Below are 18,085 nucleotides of genomic sequence, written 5' to 3'. Positions count from 1 at the left end.
TAGTTTTACATGATATTATAGACCCTTATGACCAGAGGACTGGCTAAGTAACCACTGCTTTGAGTGGCTAACTTTAATGTACCCATAAAAGCTTCATTTTTAGCACCCACTCTGTGAAAATTAAGCCCTGCCAGCTGTCTTGTGTGGGACACCCAAAAACTGATACATTTGAAATATCCCATACTTTATGAAAATTATGACTCATGTCTTTTTATAGACATGGGAGAACACCCCCATATTTATGGAGGGACTGGACATAACAAACATGCAAAAATTTAAAAAGCAGATGCTAACTCCCTTGTCCTGCAGATAACTCAGCGCTTTGCATGGTCACAAATATACATGTGACCATGCAGTCCCACTCCAGTCTGCATTTTATCCCTTCCTAGGAGATGTATCTCCTGCCATCTCCTGCTTTGCAGGGTATAATTCCACCTTAACAATATTTGTTAAAATCTGCTCCCGTGAAGAACATGGGCTTTGCAGAGCCAGGCCACCCTGCTGCTTAGTGTGCAAGGGTGGTGCCTGCCAGTTCCCTTTCTGAAATGGCAAGAATGAGGTTACTCTTCCTTGTCAGAGCACTTTCTATTTAATAAATAGATCACATAATGTTAAGCTGTCAAAAATACAATCTTGTTACATCTAAGCTATAAATCTCCAAACGCTCAGAGCAAGGCTAGATGTTAAAATGCCAGTGGAGGGGGTAGAGGGCTTCTGTGCCTCTGTGCTTCTCTCGCTGCTGGCAGCGCTGATGCTGTGCCAAGCAGCAGCCTAAGGGACAATTTAGAGGAAATGTTAGCACTGACACAGCCCTGCGGCGCTGCAATCGCCAGGAGTGAATGGAGCCACAGTTTGGATAAAACGTCGGGGGAGCTGTACAACCACCAGAGCCAGCATATGTGAGCTCGTTTGGGGTGTTAGCAAAGGAAGGCCTTCTTGGCTCTGTTAGTAAAATACTGGCTTCATGGACCCAGCTTCTTTCTAAAGGGCGCTCTCCAGTCCCTTGGCCAGCCACTTAAAATGCAATGCAATGTGATAAAACACAGAGAAAGGCAATTCAGCTTTGAATGGCAAATTGGACTTCCACGTGCCTTTTTAAATTTCTTTGTCATGGTGGGTAAAAATGTTTTGGGGAAAACCCACACACTTCAAACCACTTTCTGAGTGTGTAGCCCCTTCTACAGAAAGGTTTCAAAAGACCTTACAAACCGCTGACAAAGGCTCAAAACAGCAATGGGAGAGATTCTGGTTATCTAATTCACAGGCATGTAAAACACTGAAATATTTATGGTAGAGAGCTTGAGATTATCATTTTGTGATGCACACACGAAGAGCTCCTGAAATACAAGCATCCCTGGACTGTAAGCAGTACGTATGATGTTGCACAGTACGGGGTCAAGAGGAAAACCCCACCTGCAAAGCTTTTGTAGGGATTTGAAACTAGAGCAAGCAGAAGCCCTCATTCAGTAGACTCTCATCTGACGAGCACACACACAATCAACTCATTGGGCAGTCTGTGTCTCTCAGAAGGATTGCTGTGAAACTTTTCTAGATTCGTACCCTTTACAGTAAACTCTACCAGGACCTGGTGCTTAAAAAATATACCCCGTTGAATCTGACTGTAGACCATCGTGCCCCTTGCCTACCTAAAGAAACGCCCCTACTAACTGTAGCAGGAGGCTCTCATGTCTAGCTTTAACTGCAACCCCATTGCTTATGAGACTGTACAAAGGAATATACCTTTCTGTCTCTGAGATTACAACAATCATGTTTTCCTAATAAAAGCCAACATGGTCTCACTACTTTCTCAATAACCTGGCCAAGAAGATGGTGTAACTGAAAAAAAATAATATTAATTCCTTTCAGTTTAGCACAAATGGAGCTGGTGGTGTTAGTGAGGGTTTGAAAAAGGTCTCTCTCAACCTCCTCACAGTTATAGTGTTTTGGTAACCTTGTTCCTGTTTCAACCTCCTGCTCCAAGAATAAAAGAGGGAAAAACCCCTCAGTGAAAATGTCTTTACTTCGTTTTTAGGAAGGGGTGGGTTTTATAGGAAGAAACCCTAGCTCTGAAGGCTTGTGGAGCCTTTTACAGCAATTCCCCATAACCCAAGGTTAATTAAAGAACTAACAGCCATAGACTGTAGCTTGACGCATGTCCAACACGATTCTCCTGTGGGCTCACTAATAACTGCCATCACACCACAGCTTTGCTGTCAAGAGGAAAAACCCTTAAATGAAACCTACAAATGGAACTAACGAGGTTCCCTCAGCCACAGCCACTAAATCACTGCACCGGCCAGGCTGAGGAGGGTGATCAGCACGTTAGTGATGGGAAGTAACCCTTGCTTCTACAACCACCTCAGCCTTACCAGCTGGGGTGGTTTTTTCAGCTGTACATGATGTTACAAACAGTTTATCAGACAATATCCCACTTACGTGAAATCTCAGTGCCTTGGAGGGGAACAGTTTTAAATGGGATGCACGTTATTTTACTGTAGTGCAGGTGCTCAACACAATTTATTGGAAAAGTAGTGTATAAAATAATGCTGCAGTCAAAAATTATATGAAATTGCTTCCACTGACAAAAAGGGTGAAGAAACCTTAATTACGGAACAGCACGTGGGAAGTGGCCAGCATTTACTTTCAGCTCTAAACTGATAAACACACACAAAAAAAAAAGGCAAAAGAAAAAGCTCTCTTCTACCATGATTAGAAAGTGATGTTTATAAAACAAAGAAAAACTACTGTCCAAACCCTACAGAGCTCTTAAACCCAAGTCCACAGAGTTGAAGTGCCACAAGAGGCTTTAAAGAAGGGACAGGCATTTCTCAATAGACCCTGTACTCCACAGCTGGCAGATCCGTGTGTATGCGCGCAGCTGGAGCGGGGCAACTGCCTGTTCAGGAAGGAGTGGAGTTTGTTTTGGTATTAGGCCCAGTCTTATGAATTTGCCCCAAAGCCTAAGTCCCTTCTATGAGCTACAACTCTTATTTTGTACCCAGTGTTATTACACCTGCCTCCGTAAAACTCATCAGAGCAAGCAGCTGTAGGGAGGGCAGTCGCTAACCACAGAGTCTTTAGAGACAATGTGGGCTTGCGATTTTATCGCAATTTTCGGACACTACATAATTTACACTTTCTGGTGAGTCCTGTCTTTTAGCTCACTGACCACTGATGCAATCAAATTAAGGTGCTAGAAATTCTTCTCTGGGAAACAGAATTAATCGTTCCAGTTTTTAACCTGAAAAGGTTTCAAACAAATTGTTCTGATTTTCAGATAATTGCTAGAGCAGCCAGTGGGTTAAATAAATCGCAGCACATTGTTAAAGATTACAGATGAGGTTAAAAAAAAAAATCCCAAATAACAAAATCAGCTACAATTTGGCTAGAAGAGTAATATTCTGTGATCAAATGGTAGGGCACAGAACATTTTGCTGATGGGCTACACAGTGCTTGGCCATCCGCATAGTGTGTTTCCAAGTGCATTAATGGCCAATGACTCATATGCCCTTAACAATACTATCCCAAGTAGAGAAGTGCTGTGGTTAGTACAGAAGTGCTCTATAGTTAGAATCTGGGGAGAAAATAGCTCAGATACGCACGGACAAAAGTCTGAGACTATACATTTTATCCCAAGATATGTTCCAGATTACTAAAGAAATTTTTTGTTCAAAGAAAATCTTCCTCGTGGATTTAGCAACAGGAACACACTTTTAAATATATCAGTGAAAACATACGTATTTGTGTAGATTTTAGATATATGTATGTGGACTCACCCTTTTTCTTTCATTGTGTTGTCTTTCTTTAATACAATTGTAGTGACACATTTTCATTCTAACTGGTCTTAACTGCTTAGATGAAAGCCAGCAAGCCCTGCAAATGACGAATAATTGACCTGTGGCAATGCTGGAGGCATATTTGGTTAACTGGCTCCTCTCAGCAAGTCACACACTCACAGAACATTATTTTTTATGGGACTACGGAGGGTGGGATGGAGTAGCAGTAGCAAAGAGGCTTGGCAGAAAAAAGGCAAAGCGTGTGTTCTTGTTCAGAACTGTGAGTTACTTATCCTAGCAAGAGATGGAAAACCTATCTTCACTTGATTTTTTTGTTTTAAATTAAACTTTCTCTTTCCAGGTTACTTCCATGGTGCCTTGTGTTTTTAATTTAATGGCGTGTATCACCAGGCTTTCCTTCCCTTCCAGAAATTACTGTTCAAGAAACATCATCTTTGGTTGCAAAACCACTTCAGTAACATGCAATTTCTCTATAATCTTTATAAAGCTAGAAGGGGAATTTATTTCCAAGAGTGCACCCTGCAACATAAACTACAAATGTACTGGATGACGGCATCAGAAGTATCTATTATCCTCAATAAAATGCCTTTATCTGCTACTTAGCTCTACTGGAATTAATAACTTTTGGGGTTGTAAAGTGCTTTGCAGGCTTTTGCTTTAGTCTTCTCTCCTTTATTTTAGGAATTAACTAAGGAAGGAGAAAGCTGAAGAGGTCTATCTGTCAGCTGATGTCCACGGTCAAGGAACAAAGTGGGGATTTGTAGAGCTTCATGATCTGCTGTTGAACAATGACCAGAAGGGCAGGCTAGATTTCACTGTTTCATCTCCAACTGATTAAGAATGCTTAATAAAAACAGGAGTTAGTGCTGCGGATCTCCTGTGAAACCTTGCAAGGGAAAGGCCACGTATTCTTTGAAAGTGCTAAGGATCCTGCTGGGACAACAATGATATTTCTGAATTTCAGCTACGGAGGATCCTGCTGATGCGACGATCCTGTGCTGAAACACAAAAGGCAGAGATCTGACTACAGATACCTCACAGCTTAATCTTCAGCATCCCCCCTAATCAATCACCTATTGGATTGGAGGCTTTCCAATGCCAAGTATATATGAAAGCATTTCACCTCTTCTCAAAAGGCCGTAAGAGGCTGTAAACTCCCTGCTCATATTTTTGTAAGTCAGTTTTTTCAACTTACTGCGACTAACCATGTGTGTCCTACCACATGTTCAAACAACAGTCTTAAGAAGTCTTTACCATGCGATAATGCCTGTTAATTATTTTTTAAATGGGCAATTTAATGCTTTCAGCTTCTCCTGTGTAGGGCATGTTCAGGTTCTTCTTGTACAATCCGTAGATTTGCGACATTTGTTCCAGGATTGTCTCAAGGGAAAAAAGGAATCATAAGAAAGGTAAAAGAAACAGTATACATACTAAAGTAACACACCTACCTGATCTTACTACTCTTACAAGTAGGTTGCCACATAACAGGCAAATCATGATGCCTCACAGCACTCCCCATTTCTGTTTCAGCTCCATATCAACCTGGATGGACCATGGCCCTTTGAGGGCCTTGGTAATGCTCCATGACAAGTGAATTCGGTTGGAGCAGTAGGCAGGTGATGGGGCTCCTGAACCTCCAGGTAGTACAGGGCACATGTACGTGGAGGTGGGTTGGAGGAGAGGAGATGGGGAGGTGGGGTAAAGCTAACAGAAGACACACTCAGGAATTTGGGACTTGTACTATTTTTATCAGGACATTCAGAGGAATTGTCTGAAAGCTTGACTGTCCCGACGTTTAGTATCACTAGCTAAACCTCTGGTGCTCCATTCACTTTACTTCATCTCCTACTTCTTGACGTCATGACAGCCCTGGTCTTACAACTTGCTCTGCTTGGGGCATAGGAGACCCTGAAGGATAAAGGCTGATTTCAAGAGGGCTTCTTCTGCTTTGTGCCAGCTGCCACTATTTGCTATTTGGACTGTGCCAGGCACTGCACATACCTAAAAAAGGATCCCAATTGAATGACTTATACGTCAAACATGCCTGTGTTTACAAACCATACTTTGCTTCTTCATTAGATCACACAGTGTTAGATCTTACTGAGTTTAGTTCTGGTGGCCTCATACATCATCATCTTCTGAAATGGTTGTGTCTGATCCCTCCCTCCCAGGGGGATAATTTACACTTCTGTTTCAGGGAATACAGGGAGTCTAACATAAAGCACACATAACCCCTTAGGGGCATGCGGAAACATGCTCTTCTAAATGGGCTTGTATCTGACAAAAACCAATATATTTCAGAGAAGATCAAGTTCTTTGAGGCATGCTCACATGTTTTATTTGTTTCCAAAAAATTGTGAACTTTTTTGGCCCTGTATAAATATGACATCAAAGCAATCAATCTGGTGGCCTATACAATTCACTCCAAGGCATGATACATAGCAACCTTCTCAACTGTAGACCAGAAGATTACGTTGATTTTTTTTTTAATTTTTTTTTTTAACTTAAACTCCACTTTCATAAGTTGAACCAATTTATACCCCCTAAGGCTTTTGAGCCTATAAATCATGAACTAACAACAGTTTAAGATAAAATAAACAGTCTATCTTCCTCTTGGAGATCTGCCAAAAGAAGAATGTTTGCCACAAACCCTGCTCCTTCCCTAGAATTTCAGTAGTTCAGATTAAGGCTCTGAGAGGAATAAAATAAACAACCCTCACTACTGATAGCCAAAACAAACTATGCGTTACTTTAGCTACTTTCACTCTGTGAATATGCTGCTGAAGGGAAAACACGTATCATGCCTCCCTATGAAATCTGTATAGAAAGTCACAGTGGAATATTAATACTATTTCCCTAAACTCTGTGCAGTGGGCTTCATAGGTGTTTGCAGGCTTGACAGAGAGGATATAAAGCTGCATCACATTTTTCTGCAACTCAACCTTTTCACAAAGGCTTTGAAATTTTCCAAAATAACCTCCCTGCATTAAGGAAAATTCCCTCCTTGTTTCTAAGGAAGAAGGCATTGCAGGGATACTTCTCTCTGTGAAGAAAGCCGTTTTCCCGAATTGATCTGAAGGTCTCAAATATTGATCTTTGTCAGTTCTTACTCTTAGCTTTTGTAACTTTCTAATTTGTATTGTATTTACAGCAGAAAACAAATGGCAATCTGAATCCTCAAAAAATGAGGGTTTTAAAGGGAAATTTTTGGATACAATCTGCTGAATTTACACTATGTCCCTGTTATTTTGTCCGGAGAAAGAAGGGAGCCTCTCTGAGGGGAAAAGAACCACAGAGAGTTTGACTGTATAAAATGAGCTGTAAATCTAGCATTGAGCAATGACTCATAGGATTGGGAAAATAATCTTCTCATGTCAATCAAGTATTCATCTGAAGGTACACAAATTACTGATCTAAGTGCTTTTTAAAAGTATATTTAAACACCGTAAGATATTTAATGTATATGGTAATATAAGACAAAAACCAAAGACAGGCAGCACTAGAGGGAGGGGTGCAGAATGAGCTCATCACATACATAAAGGTGGTCCAAGTCTGAGAGATTCAAATTCTGGCTACACCAAGTTTCATGTGCTATTCCTGCAGAGGCAGAGATTTTGTTTTGGGATGAACAAGAAGCCTGGACATCCAGGCAGAAACCAAAATACTCAGTTCAGAGTGCAAGACTGCTGCTTGAGATTTTTGTCAAATGCTGGACTTGTTCCAGATGATCTGTGTGATGAAGCCAAAACCAGTTCCAGGGAAACACAGGAAATCCTACAACAACTGTAACTAGGAGATGCTTTCAGATGCCCCCTGGTAAAAGCAGTCAAGACAGCACTACAACCAAGGATCTTGCCAGTAAAAGTAGTATTCCCCATCTCAACTTTTAGACAAAAGTGACAATAAGAAGCCAGACTAGGCACTCTGAGCTGTACCTTGCCGACGCCGACTGTTGAGTTTCCTAAAGCAGGTGCCCTCCACAAGTCGATTGAGACGTTGCTGCTTGATCAGTTCTAAGATCTCAGGCTGAATCTTCTCTTTCAGTTCCCTTGGGAAGAGAGAAAGTAGGCACTTGTCAAATTCAGTCAAAGACCATCCTCTTTCCTCTGAGACAGAGTCTCACAAGATGTTTCTGCAAGGAGTTTGAAGGGGACAACAGTCACAGGCAGGCCCAGGTCAGAATCTAGTTTACTCCAGAAAAAAAACTTTTTTCTTATAACAAAGAATGGGAGTCAGGATATCTCCGTTGTAGACATCTCCCTGCTACGACATCAGTGTATGACTCAGGCAAGTCACTTATTTGTTTCTTACTTTACTCATCTAAAAATAACGCCTGCTATAATGCACCAACAAGGTTTTTCTGCGGCAAATAATGCTCTTTCATCATAGGAGCACTGTGAAGCTTATTTGAGGGTCTGTCACCTTTTGTTGCATGATCCTCTGCTGGTATACTTTACTAGCACTATTATTTAGGACAACACAGGAAAGCTAAAACACATTTTGAAACAACGATAAAGAACAGTGAGCAATGCCAATGAGCTAAAATAATGACCAGCGCTATACACTTGTTCTTAATGCCATGCCATTCAATTAATTCATTATCATCAGAATTTTGTTGGAGACTAACCCATGACTAGTGATTGCTCAAGGATCAAACTTTACCCTTACCCAGAGTGCAGAAACCCAAAGTGCATTTAGAAATATTATTATATATCCTTCAGAAAATCCATTTTCTACATGCTATTTTGATAAGAGTTCAACATGTCAAGAACTAGGCAGAAAATGCATGCACATAATATTTAAAGTTGATTTCATATACCATCACATGGGTTCACAGATGTCTGAATTCATCAGTTATATCCTCACTTAGATTCATTAAGAATACATAAAAGACAGGTTTAAACATCAACTCGACAGCAAGCCTAGTAAGATAAAAAAACAACTGAATGTGTAGAGGATTTATAAAATATGAAGTGTGTCAGAACCATAATTTTCCATTGCTGTGCAAATTAGGTAATACCAAAAATCATTCTGTCTGGCAGTATGTTCCAGCAATCATCATCAAAAGGAAGCAAAGCTGTGGTACCCATAGAGACAGCAAAAATTTCTCTCTTCTTGAAAACTTAGGAAGCCCAGTCTCTGCTGATTTCCACATTCATTTGGATCCTATACCCTTGATCTGCCAGACCCCCACTGAAACCACTGAAAGTCCTCTGCTAGAAAGATCAGACCTTTAAACAAAAATGTCATCTTTCCCCCAGGTATTAACAAAATGGTTGGAGTTCTTGATGCATAACCCACTACATATTTACAAGCTGTGAAAATCTAGCTGGTCAAAAATCAAGGAAGCATTGTAACTATAGAAACAGGCCACCTTTCAGAAATGTATTATTAGTCCTTTAGGATAAGTTTCAAGCACTGTTGTTTTCTCATTGGGAACTAAGATATGAATACGCTGAATGGTTAAATACAATACTGTGATTAAAAGAATTTTGTGCTTGAATAGATGTCTTGCCTTTACTGAGCTGATGAGCTTCCCCACTCCTCAGGTAAGAGCTGGGAGCAGGGGCTGAGGAGAACAGTGTTAAAACACAGTGTGGATTACTCAGCAGTCCAGGCTGCAGACTACATCTCCAGCTGGACTGATTTCAAACATTCAAGACTGGCATAAACATCAGTTTGATATTTAGGTAGTTTAATTCAGAAATTGGATGGTTATCATTAAATAGGTGTTAAAGATATCATGACATCATAGTTGTAAGACACTACTGAAAAAACAAAAATGAATGGGTCACCCAGCACATTAACATCTGACTGTTTGCTCATAGTATTCCCTCTTCTGCCCTCTAAAGCCCCACCTGCCCTTTACAAACCAGAGGAAGAGAAGGATTTTTAACCTATCCAAAAATAATCAGGTAATCCTCTCTGAAGTACTTCACTGTCTAAAGCAGACTTTCCATAGGAGGAAGGGAGGTAGGAAAGAAGGGACACCTTCCACCTCTTTGCTGATATGCTGGAGTCCCTCTACACATGTGCATATATTTGCTCTCACAACCTTGAAGCTCAGAGGTAGTACTCTCTTCTGTTTTACAGTCCCCATACTCGAACACACAGAGGTTGTGGAGACAACTCATTACTCCACAGAGAAACAGTCTTTAGTGACTTTGGACTTTAGTGACACCCCGTAAGTCCATCTATCCTTGCCATGGTCACCTGCACTTACTGCCCTCAGCAGCTCATGCCAACACATGGTTACTCTGACTTGTATCTGGAGTCATGGTATCTGAAAACCATACATTTTTGCAAGGTGATCCTGCCACTTTGTGCTCCTCATTGTCAAGGTTTCTGTTCCACCACTTCAAGGTGACAGAAATGGGGCAGAACAATCAAACCACAGTTTGCACACAGTTAAACAAAAGATGTGCTGCTTTGAATCTTTGTATTTCCTTCAGAAAGCCATCTGAAGGCAAGGGAGTTCAGTTCCTCAGGGTCAGTGCCTAAAGACAGGAGGGTTAGAAAAAAAATTTCTGTGGGAGAAATAGGTCCTCCTGCCTAATTTTAAAATCAAACAGGAACTATGAGCTAAGGGAAGATTGTAAGTGCAAATATATCTTGTGAAAATTTTATTTATTATCCTTCAGATGACATTGGCTTAAAGTTTGTACTGAGAGAGAGAACAAACTTAGGAAGTCTAAGGAGACAGCGGCTTTAAAAATTGCTATTAGTTTCCTACTGTGTTCCTGCCACGTAAGAATGGCAAAAGTTAGTGGGCTGGTAAGACAGAAGGGTTGAGGGAACCACACAGTAATATATATGATTGCTAATTTTCTGATCTCACTGGTCTCAGCACTGTAGGCAATACTGACATCAGTTACTTGCTTTTAAAATAACAGATTTGAATTGTTGGCAAATCTGAAAATCATTAGAAATTATTTTTAAATTGTTCAAATGATACTAGTTCTTCTTCAGCACCAGTTATATCTGTCCCCAGCTTTTACCTTTCCAGCTTATAGTTAAGACTCTTTCTTGTTAGCTGTTTTCCTTCCAGGATGGGGCATATTACAGACATTTAAATCATTACAACACAACAGAAGAGTAATCCCAGAACTCCTTTCATGTGTTTTGTCCTTTTATCTTTCTGGCTTGTAGCTATGCCCTCTCCTAATCACTTCATGCATTCAGAGCAGGCATTAGTGACTCTTTCTAACATCGCAGAGAAATCTGTACGATAAAAAGCCAAAAAGCATCCACATCCCTTCTTCTATTTCCCTGTATGTTGCTGATTTTCACACAGGTGTTACTTAGTAATGGCTCCCTAGCTGACATTAACTCGCCTTTAACCAGCAAGCCTCCACTTGGATGTCAGATCTTTATCCAGTATTAACCCATCTCTGTTGCCATTTAATGTGTCAAGATCATCTCTGGTCCTCTACGGGCCCACAGGATTCCTAGACACCTTCTTCCACAGCCATTCAAAATGAACCAGTGATACTTCATCATTTCATTGTGGAATGGCAGTTTGCACGATCAATAATGATCCCAGAATCTTGAATCGAATTCTGTTCTGAAGAACTTTTTATTTTCCCTAATCAAAAGTAGAAATTGAAAAAACTTCATCTCACGTGATACAACAATGCTCATATAAAAGAAACAACTCATCCTTTCAAAACAAGGTTGTTGCAGTTACGAGGATCTAAGGCAACACTGTCCAGCTTACATTCAAATCCAACTTAACTGAAGCTTCTCTCATCCAGCAGCTTGAAAACTTAAAACTTCAGTGCTTCATGCAATGAACAGCAGAAGAAAGACTTCTATCATGTTCAAGGCAGGAAAAACCATCATCTGATTGCCATATTCTCAGAATTATACAAGGCCTGCCGACTTTACATTCACCATTGTGTGCAATCTCTTTTAGCATATCTGCAAGATTTTAAAATATACAGCACAGCCACCATTGCTCTCTTCACTCACAGTCTCCTTCCCTACAATGAGGCCATGATTCTGTGCTTCTATCAATTGTGCCATCTATGCAATTTGAGAGAGTTCAGTACAGGGAATCAAATCAAAGGGGAAAATGAAAGAACCGTTTCTTTTCACAGTCAAGAATAAGCGATCATGGATGCAATCAAAATGCAAATGCATAAGAGTTAAATCTCTGCAAATGCAGTTGTGATTGCTTAAACACTTTATTGATTTACTTAGCCTTTATAGCCTTTAGGCATAGCCTTTGTCCTGAATCTGAAATGAGTTTCTGGTAACACTTCAGTTGCTTTTAACTATTTGTGTCGACTGTTTCACTCATTCCATGATGGGGCAGGAGACTCCTCACTGTGGCAGCAACTAGCCAGAGTGATACTGGAAATAAAGAGCTTGCAGAGGACACTGGCAAGTTTCAGGCAGCTAGGCAATGGTGCAAGAGAATATAAATTGTTGACCTGTATCATACTTAAACAGTTGACTCATAGGGAAAGCAGGGAAAATGAGAAGCGTTAGTGAAAAGCTTAGCAGTACTGAGCAGCTTTGAACCACTAAACGTTGCAGGGGATTGGCAGGGGATTTCTGAGCAGTGTAATGATGCAAAACTGACTGGAGCCATTTGTATCTTTTTAATTGATGCATTACTATGAGTGACATCAGTTCTAATTGGGCATTAGGTCCTGTCTTCTAATACACTGAAAACATAAAAGAAGCATTTCCCCTTTGATCCACATTGGTATGATTAAAATTTAAGTGTGTAATTCTACTTAGCTTATGCTTCCACTGTTGCCCTGCTGCCCCTGGAGGAATGTGTCCCCAGAGCTTGTACTTAGATATCTGTATCCTTTAGAAACAAATCAAACTGAACATCCTGCTTCTGAATCCTGAAATGCTCTGGTCCAAATCCTTCTCTATACCTTTGCCTTGAAAAGGAGATTTTGAAAATCACGAGTCATTCCACTTGAAACATGGTCAGGATTTCATGACATTTCAGCTGATGCTTCTGGAGTCCTCACCATTTCTCTGCTGATCTCAAAAGGGTCCTGCTATTCTCAGCACATCATTTGTGCACCACAGAGTCTGCATCTGTCCTGTGCCATCAGTTCAGCCACAAGCCCAGACTTGGTCCAAAGCCAAGTACGGCCTCCATTTTTCATGTAACAGAACAAAGGGTATTCTGAGAAATGGGAAGGAGCTATGGTGGTGACATTAGCATTTGATACTTTGCAGTAAACAACGAGAAAATGAGAATCCCATTGGCTAGCTTCCAAAATGTTATCATTTACAAATAAGTAACTGCTTGTCATTAACACCAAAGATAACGCCATAAACACAGTCAGTCATACACAACACCACTGTTGTGGAGCCAGTGTGTATTGCCTCCTTTTCTTCTGGCCTTCTCCCTGTCTCGCTCAGAGAAGTGACATTTGGAATTTTTAAAGGCCCTTGGACAGAAGACAAAGTTGTGATGTTTGTTTGTTTGGGTTTTTTTGTTTGTTTGTTTGTTTTTTTAAAAAAGCCACTACCAGCACCAAAACCAGGCTCACAATCATGCAAAGCTAGGAAATGTCAAAGCATTGTTTCATACAAATAAGCCATGTGAGACCCTGTAGGGATTTGCTAAATCTGGTTTAACTGAACTCAGAGAAAAAGTTATGATTCCCAGCAGAAGAAAACATAAAGCACTTCAAGCAGATGCTGCACTACTGCTTTTGAGCACGGCTCCCTGGACAGCTTTCCTCCTCGGGTTCCCCCAGAAGAGCTCACAAATGTCATTCACATTTGTTAATCCTTCTATGCAAAAAAGAGTGGGGAGAGAAGACAGTACTTACAGAATCGGACGAGACTGGAAATCTTCCTGGTTCATTCTTTCAGACTGGCGTATTTTCAGTATTTCTGTGTAACTGAGATTCTGAAGTTTGCTCTTGAACTGATCCAGAGAGCTAGGCTTGGTAGTGAGCGCTCTCATTATCTGTTCTTTCACTACCTGCATTACCTGTGGTTGACAAGGAAAGGAAAAGAAAACCTGTGTTAACACTTTCTGCGTTTTTGTTTCAAATCTTATTCTGGGTTACAGTAAAGTTTCTAGGTATAGAAGATGATTAGTACTATGTGGTCTCAAGACAATTTTTCAGTAGCATAACCAGAAAATAAGCCAACTTCTGACAAGGCATCACAGCTTACAGCAAAAGCTCATCTGCTCTGTAACAAGAATTTTTTTTTTTGGGGGGGTGGCGGGGAGGGTGTCATTTATTGCTTGGCTGTCTCCCTAGACAGCTAAATTACCATTGCTGGTTACAAGATTTTAAGTCCCGCTCTGTCCGTGGTTTGTGTGCCCATGGCAGCAGTAGCATGGCTCTTCTGCATTCTGAGCTGAGATGATGCTCCCATCATGTCAGGGACAGGCACACATACACCACCAGACTCATAACAGCAGAAAAAAGCTGTGAAATCTTAAGGAGCTGACTGAGAGCACAGATGCACATCCTGACTTCTGCCAGCTCAGCCCAGGCGAAGTGCACAAGCCACAGGGGCCAGTCTAACTGCCCACAAGAGAGACTGCAGAGAGTTTTTCAGGTCTTACAGCTCTCCTACTGGGTCTTAGAGCTGCTCTCCTGACCAGAAAGCAGTAGCACAAAGCTGCTAACTGTGGCCTGTTGTTTCCCTTATTCCTTATGCCCAGAGGCGATGAGCACAACCTGAAACACAGGAGGTTTCCTCTGAACATCCAGAAACACTTTTTCACTGTGATGGTGACCGAGCACTGGTACAGGTTGCCCAGGGAGGCTGTGGAGTCTCCGTCCTTGGAGATACTCAACAGCCATCTGGACACGGTCCTAGGCAATCCTGGCTCTAGGTGGCCCTGCTTGAGCAGGGAGGTTGGACCAGATGACCTCCAGAGGTCCCTTCCAACCTCAACCACTCTGTGATTCTGTGAGAGCCTCACGCTGCAGGCACATTATGGCCATACACAGTGAAGGAAAGAGAACTTGCTAAAAGAGACCATTAGTCAGGGGGGGGAGAGAGAGAGAGAGAGAAAAATTTGCCAAGGATATTACGGATTGCTTTTGAAGCAATGCCATAAACAATGCAAACAAAAAAATGAGAATGAAGGATGGCTGGGCAACAGCCATCTACCTACATATTAATTATTTTGTAAGGAGAAAACTGCTGAGACACAGTTAACTAAGGGGATTTACTTGGCTCTAGTTCAAATAAATACATATCACAGATTACTGCCTGTCTCTCCACAATCCTAGACTCATTTTCTTGGTGCTGGTGCAAATCATTCACTTTGAAATATTTATCTGATGCTGTGCTTAAGTTGGCTGAAAAAACAATTTATCAGACTTAGAAAGGCCCACCCCATCCAAATCCAGCAGCTAAAAACCAGTAGGAAACGGTAACACCCCCCTGGTATCAAAGCAGGTGTGACAGAAATTAACAGCTACACAGAGGGCAAAAGCTTTTTCTGCACCGTTAATTTTCCTTTATTCTTTCATCTTCATCATGTCTCTTAAAACAGAAGCTCAGCCCCTCAGAGGTTCCCTAATCATTCTGAAAATGTCTCTTTTCACATGAATATTTCATTGCTTCACATGTGTTGCCTCAGTCTTCTAACTCATTGCCTGCACTATGTTTTCTATTTTTGCTTCCTGAGATGTAACTTCTTTCTCAGATGTGATCTAAGCACTCATTTTAGCTGTGTCCAGCAGGTGAAACTAAGCAATTAAAGAACTGAAGATAATCTCCTTCCTTACTACAGGGACTACATCCATCCCAGAGTTCTACTTCAAGAGGAGCAAGATGCTTCTCCCAAAGGTGTTGGCTCGGGTGGGCAGCAAATGCCTTTGCCACATTTCCACCCCCTGGATGAGGCAGCCTACCTACACTCACTTGGCTGGGGCCTTGCTTTGAATGCAACCTTGCAGTTGAGATCCTACTCTTGGTAAATCTTGCAAACCTGGCCCAGCAAACCTGAGCTCAGCTCCATCCACTCCTACAAATCTAATAGGTATGTTGCTATGTATTTGAGGAAGTCGCCTAAAACTTAGTTTGATGGTAAAAAGCAATGTTAATTCTGTACTCTACACCTGCATACTCTTCATTTCATATACAGAAGTATTTGTTTTTAGATGGCGGCCATGTGCAGCTAAATCCCTCTGAAGAGTTACTTAGCTGGTCTGCCAGTGGGAATCGGCTACTTCCCCATCTGAAAGACGAACTCCTGACTACCATGTGACTGCTTAGAGGGATTAACGCCTCCTTGACTGCATTCAGAGTGCACTCACTAGACCACACCAGTCCAAATAAGAAACGTGCTGTCACACCGTGGAAACGACAAACCAGAAGGCCAAACAACCATAACACCTGAACGTTAATGGATTGTGCCCAACAAGGCAACCGGCATACTCCTACTGATTTTTTCACTGGGTCTTGGTTTAATACCTAAAAGGGCTTAGGAAATGTAACGAAGGAAACGTCCTCAAAGGAATAGTAGGAAAAAATGAAGCAGACAATCCCAGCGACAAGTTGGATGTTTAAAAATATCTTCTGTCTTCCTCTTTCTGCCTTCTTGACAATGACTACTTATTGCTGCTAATTAATTTTAATTTATATTGTATATATTTATATATTATTAATTAGGACTAATTATTATTAACTACCAGGAATGGAGAAGAGGGAAGAGACTGGAAACTAACCTTGCCCACTGAAAACGTATTCAGCTATTGGTACCTCCTAACACTACTGTCCGGGCTCCCAGCGAACTGGGCTTAACTTTTCATCCTCACAGAGAATGTGACGTTCAGTCGCTGGCTTCACTTATGCTTTCTCAGGCCTGCTGAGAAGTTGTGTCAGACTACATGTGGTTTTACAGACAGCCTGCAGTCATTGTTTCCACAGCATCATGCAAAAGAAGCATGCAAAACTAGGTAGCTTAATTCAAACAGGTAAGCTCCATCGCTGCTCATGGGATCAAATTCCCTGGCCATTAGAAAGCAACAAATTACTGCAATTTCAAACAGACAGGCATAGTATAACTGCTAAACTAACCATACTACACTGCTATATTAACTATCACTACTGTATCACCTTGATTTTTCAGCACTAAACCAGATTTGCAAGCAAATATACTCCTGCAATCGCTTATGCATGCATGCAGTTCCAGTTTCATGCATTCATTCAAATATCCGTACAGATCTGTTTTTTTGTTGCTTACATATAGATTTAGTTTCCTAAATTCAGGCACTCACACTGAGGAAACTGCCTCTGTGAGCAGTTTTTCCCATAAAATAAATGGACAAATAAATAAATAAATACTGTATTTTAGGGAGGTGCATGTATGCAGATCTTCTTTTCAGTCTGATGTCTGAACCATCCATATGAAGCGGCGCTCATTCTTGGCTAAACAATGCAAAGGAGGTTCAAGTTCAAACATGTAAGCCCCATTGCTGCTAAGTTCAGTAGACTTAGGGTGCTGTCATTTATGCTTAGTTGCAAAATCCTGTATAAACCCTTGTCTCCCTTCTGTTGTGGTTAACATGCAAACAATGCAAATTCCTTTTCTTTGCTATGACCTGGAAAGTTATTCACAGGGTATCATCAAAGAGCTCCTTGGTTTAGAGGCTCCCCTTGCTCCTGAGACAGAAGGCAGGAAGCGTATGCCCCAGGCCCAGCCCATAACGGGGTGATCACTTGCCTTGTAATGTTTATAGCCAACACTATTTAACTAGCTGGCCAAAATGTCAAAGCTGCTGATTGCGTTGAGTCTCCTGAGCATTTGGGAATCACTGCCAAGAACTTCTAACCTGTTTAATTTCCAAAGCTGAGTTGTCAGCGCTTGATTACTGCTGTCTGAGAGATAGCGTCAACCCTTCCTCCCCATGTGTCTGGCCTTACAATGAAATTAAAGGTATTGTCTACTCTATGTGATCATACATAAACACTGTAGACAGTTGTTTTAATTACATTATGCTTTGCTACTCTTACTGAGAAATGAATGTTTCAGAAGGCACATTTGCTTTAAATCACGTCCTTTTTATCTAACGACCTCTTGTATGGTAAGAGAATCCCGAGTTCTGCATTACAACTAAGACAGGTAAATTCACTGAGGACATGAAGAGAAAGACAGAAGGAAAAAAAGAATACTTTTTTTCGTTTAATCACATAGGACCTTATTCCCCATATTTTGTATCCATCTAACCTGTCTTATATTTCTATGGTCATAGAATCATAGAATCATAGAATCATTGAGGTTGGAAAAGACCTCTAAGATCATCGAGTCCAACCGTCAACCCAACACCACCATG

General features: G+C 41.1%; 1 protein-coding gene across 1 annotated transcript in view; it reads right to left on the bottom strand.

The window, feature by feature from the left end:
- LOC103894142 (engulfment and cell motility protein 1-like) overlaps positions 1-18,085 on the bottom strand; it is an 87,945-nt gene that overhangs the window by 15,610 nt on the left and 54,250 nt on the right. Inside the window, exons 2-3 of the mRNA XM_009273466.2 lie at positions 13,607-13,770; positions 7,733-7,845 (exon numbers count right to left, since the gene is read on the bottom strand). Coding sequence (XP_009271741.1) covers positions 7,733-7,845; positions 13,607-13,767 — 274 coding nt within the window. The 5' untranslated portion in view covers positions 13,768-13,770. The remainder of the gene's footprint in view (positions 1-7,732; positions 7,846-13,606; positions 13,771-18,085) is intronic.

The sequence above is a fragment of the Aptenodytes forsteri genome, unplaced genomic scaffold (genome assembly GCF_000699145.1).
Source record: "Aptenodytes forsteri isolate BGI_AS27 unplaced genomic scaffold, ASM69914v1 Scaffold270, whole genome shotgun sequence".
NCBI classification, from domain to species: domain Eukaryota; kingdom Metazoa; phylum Chordata; class Aves; order Sphenisciformes; family Spheniscidae; genus Aptenodytes; species Aptenodytes forsteri.
Note: the sequence above shows the minus strand (reverse complement) of the source record. Positions and strands in the feature narration are given on the sequence as shown.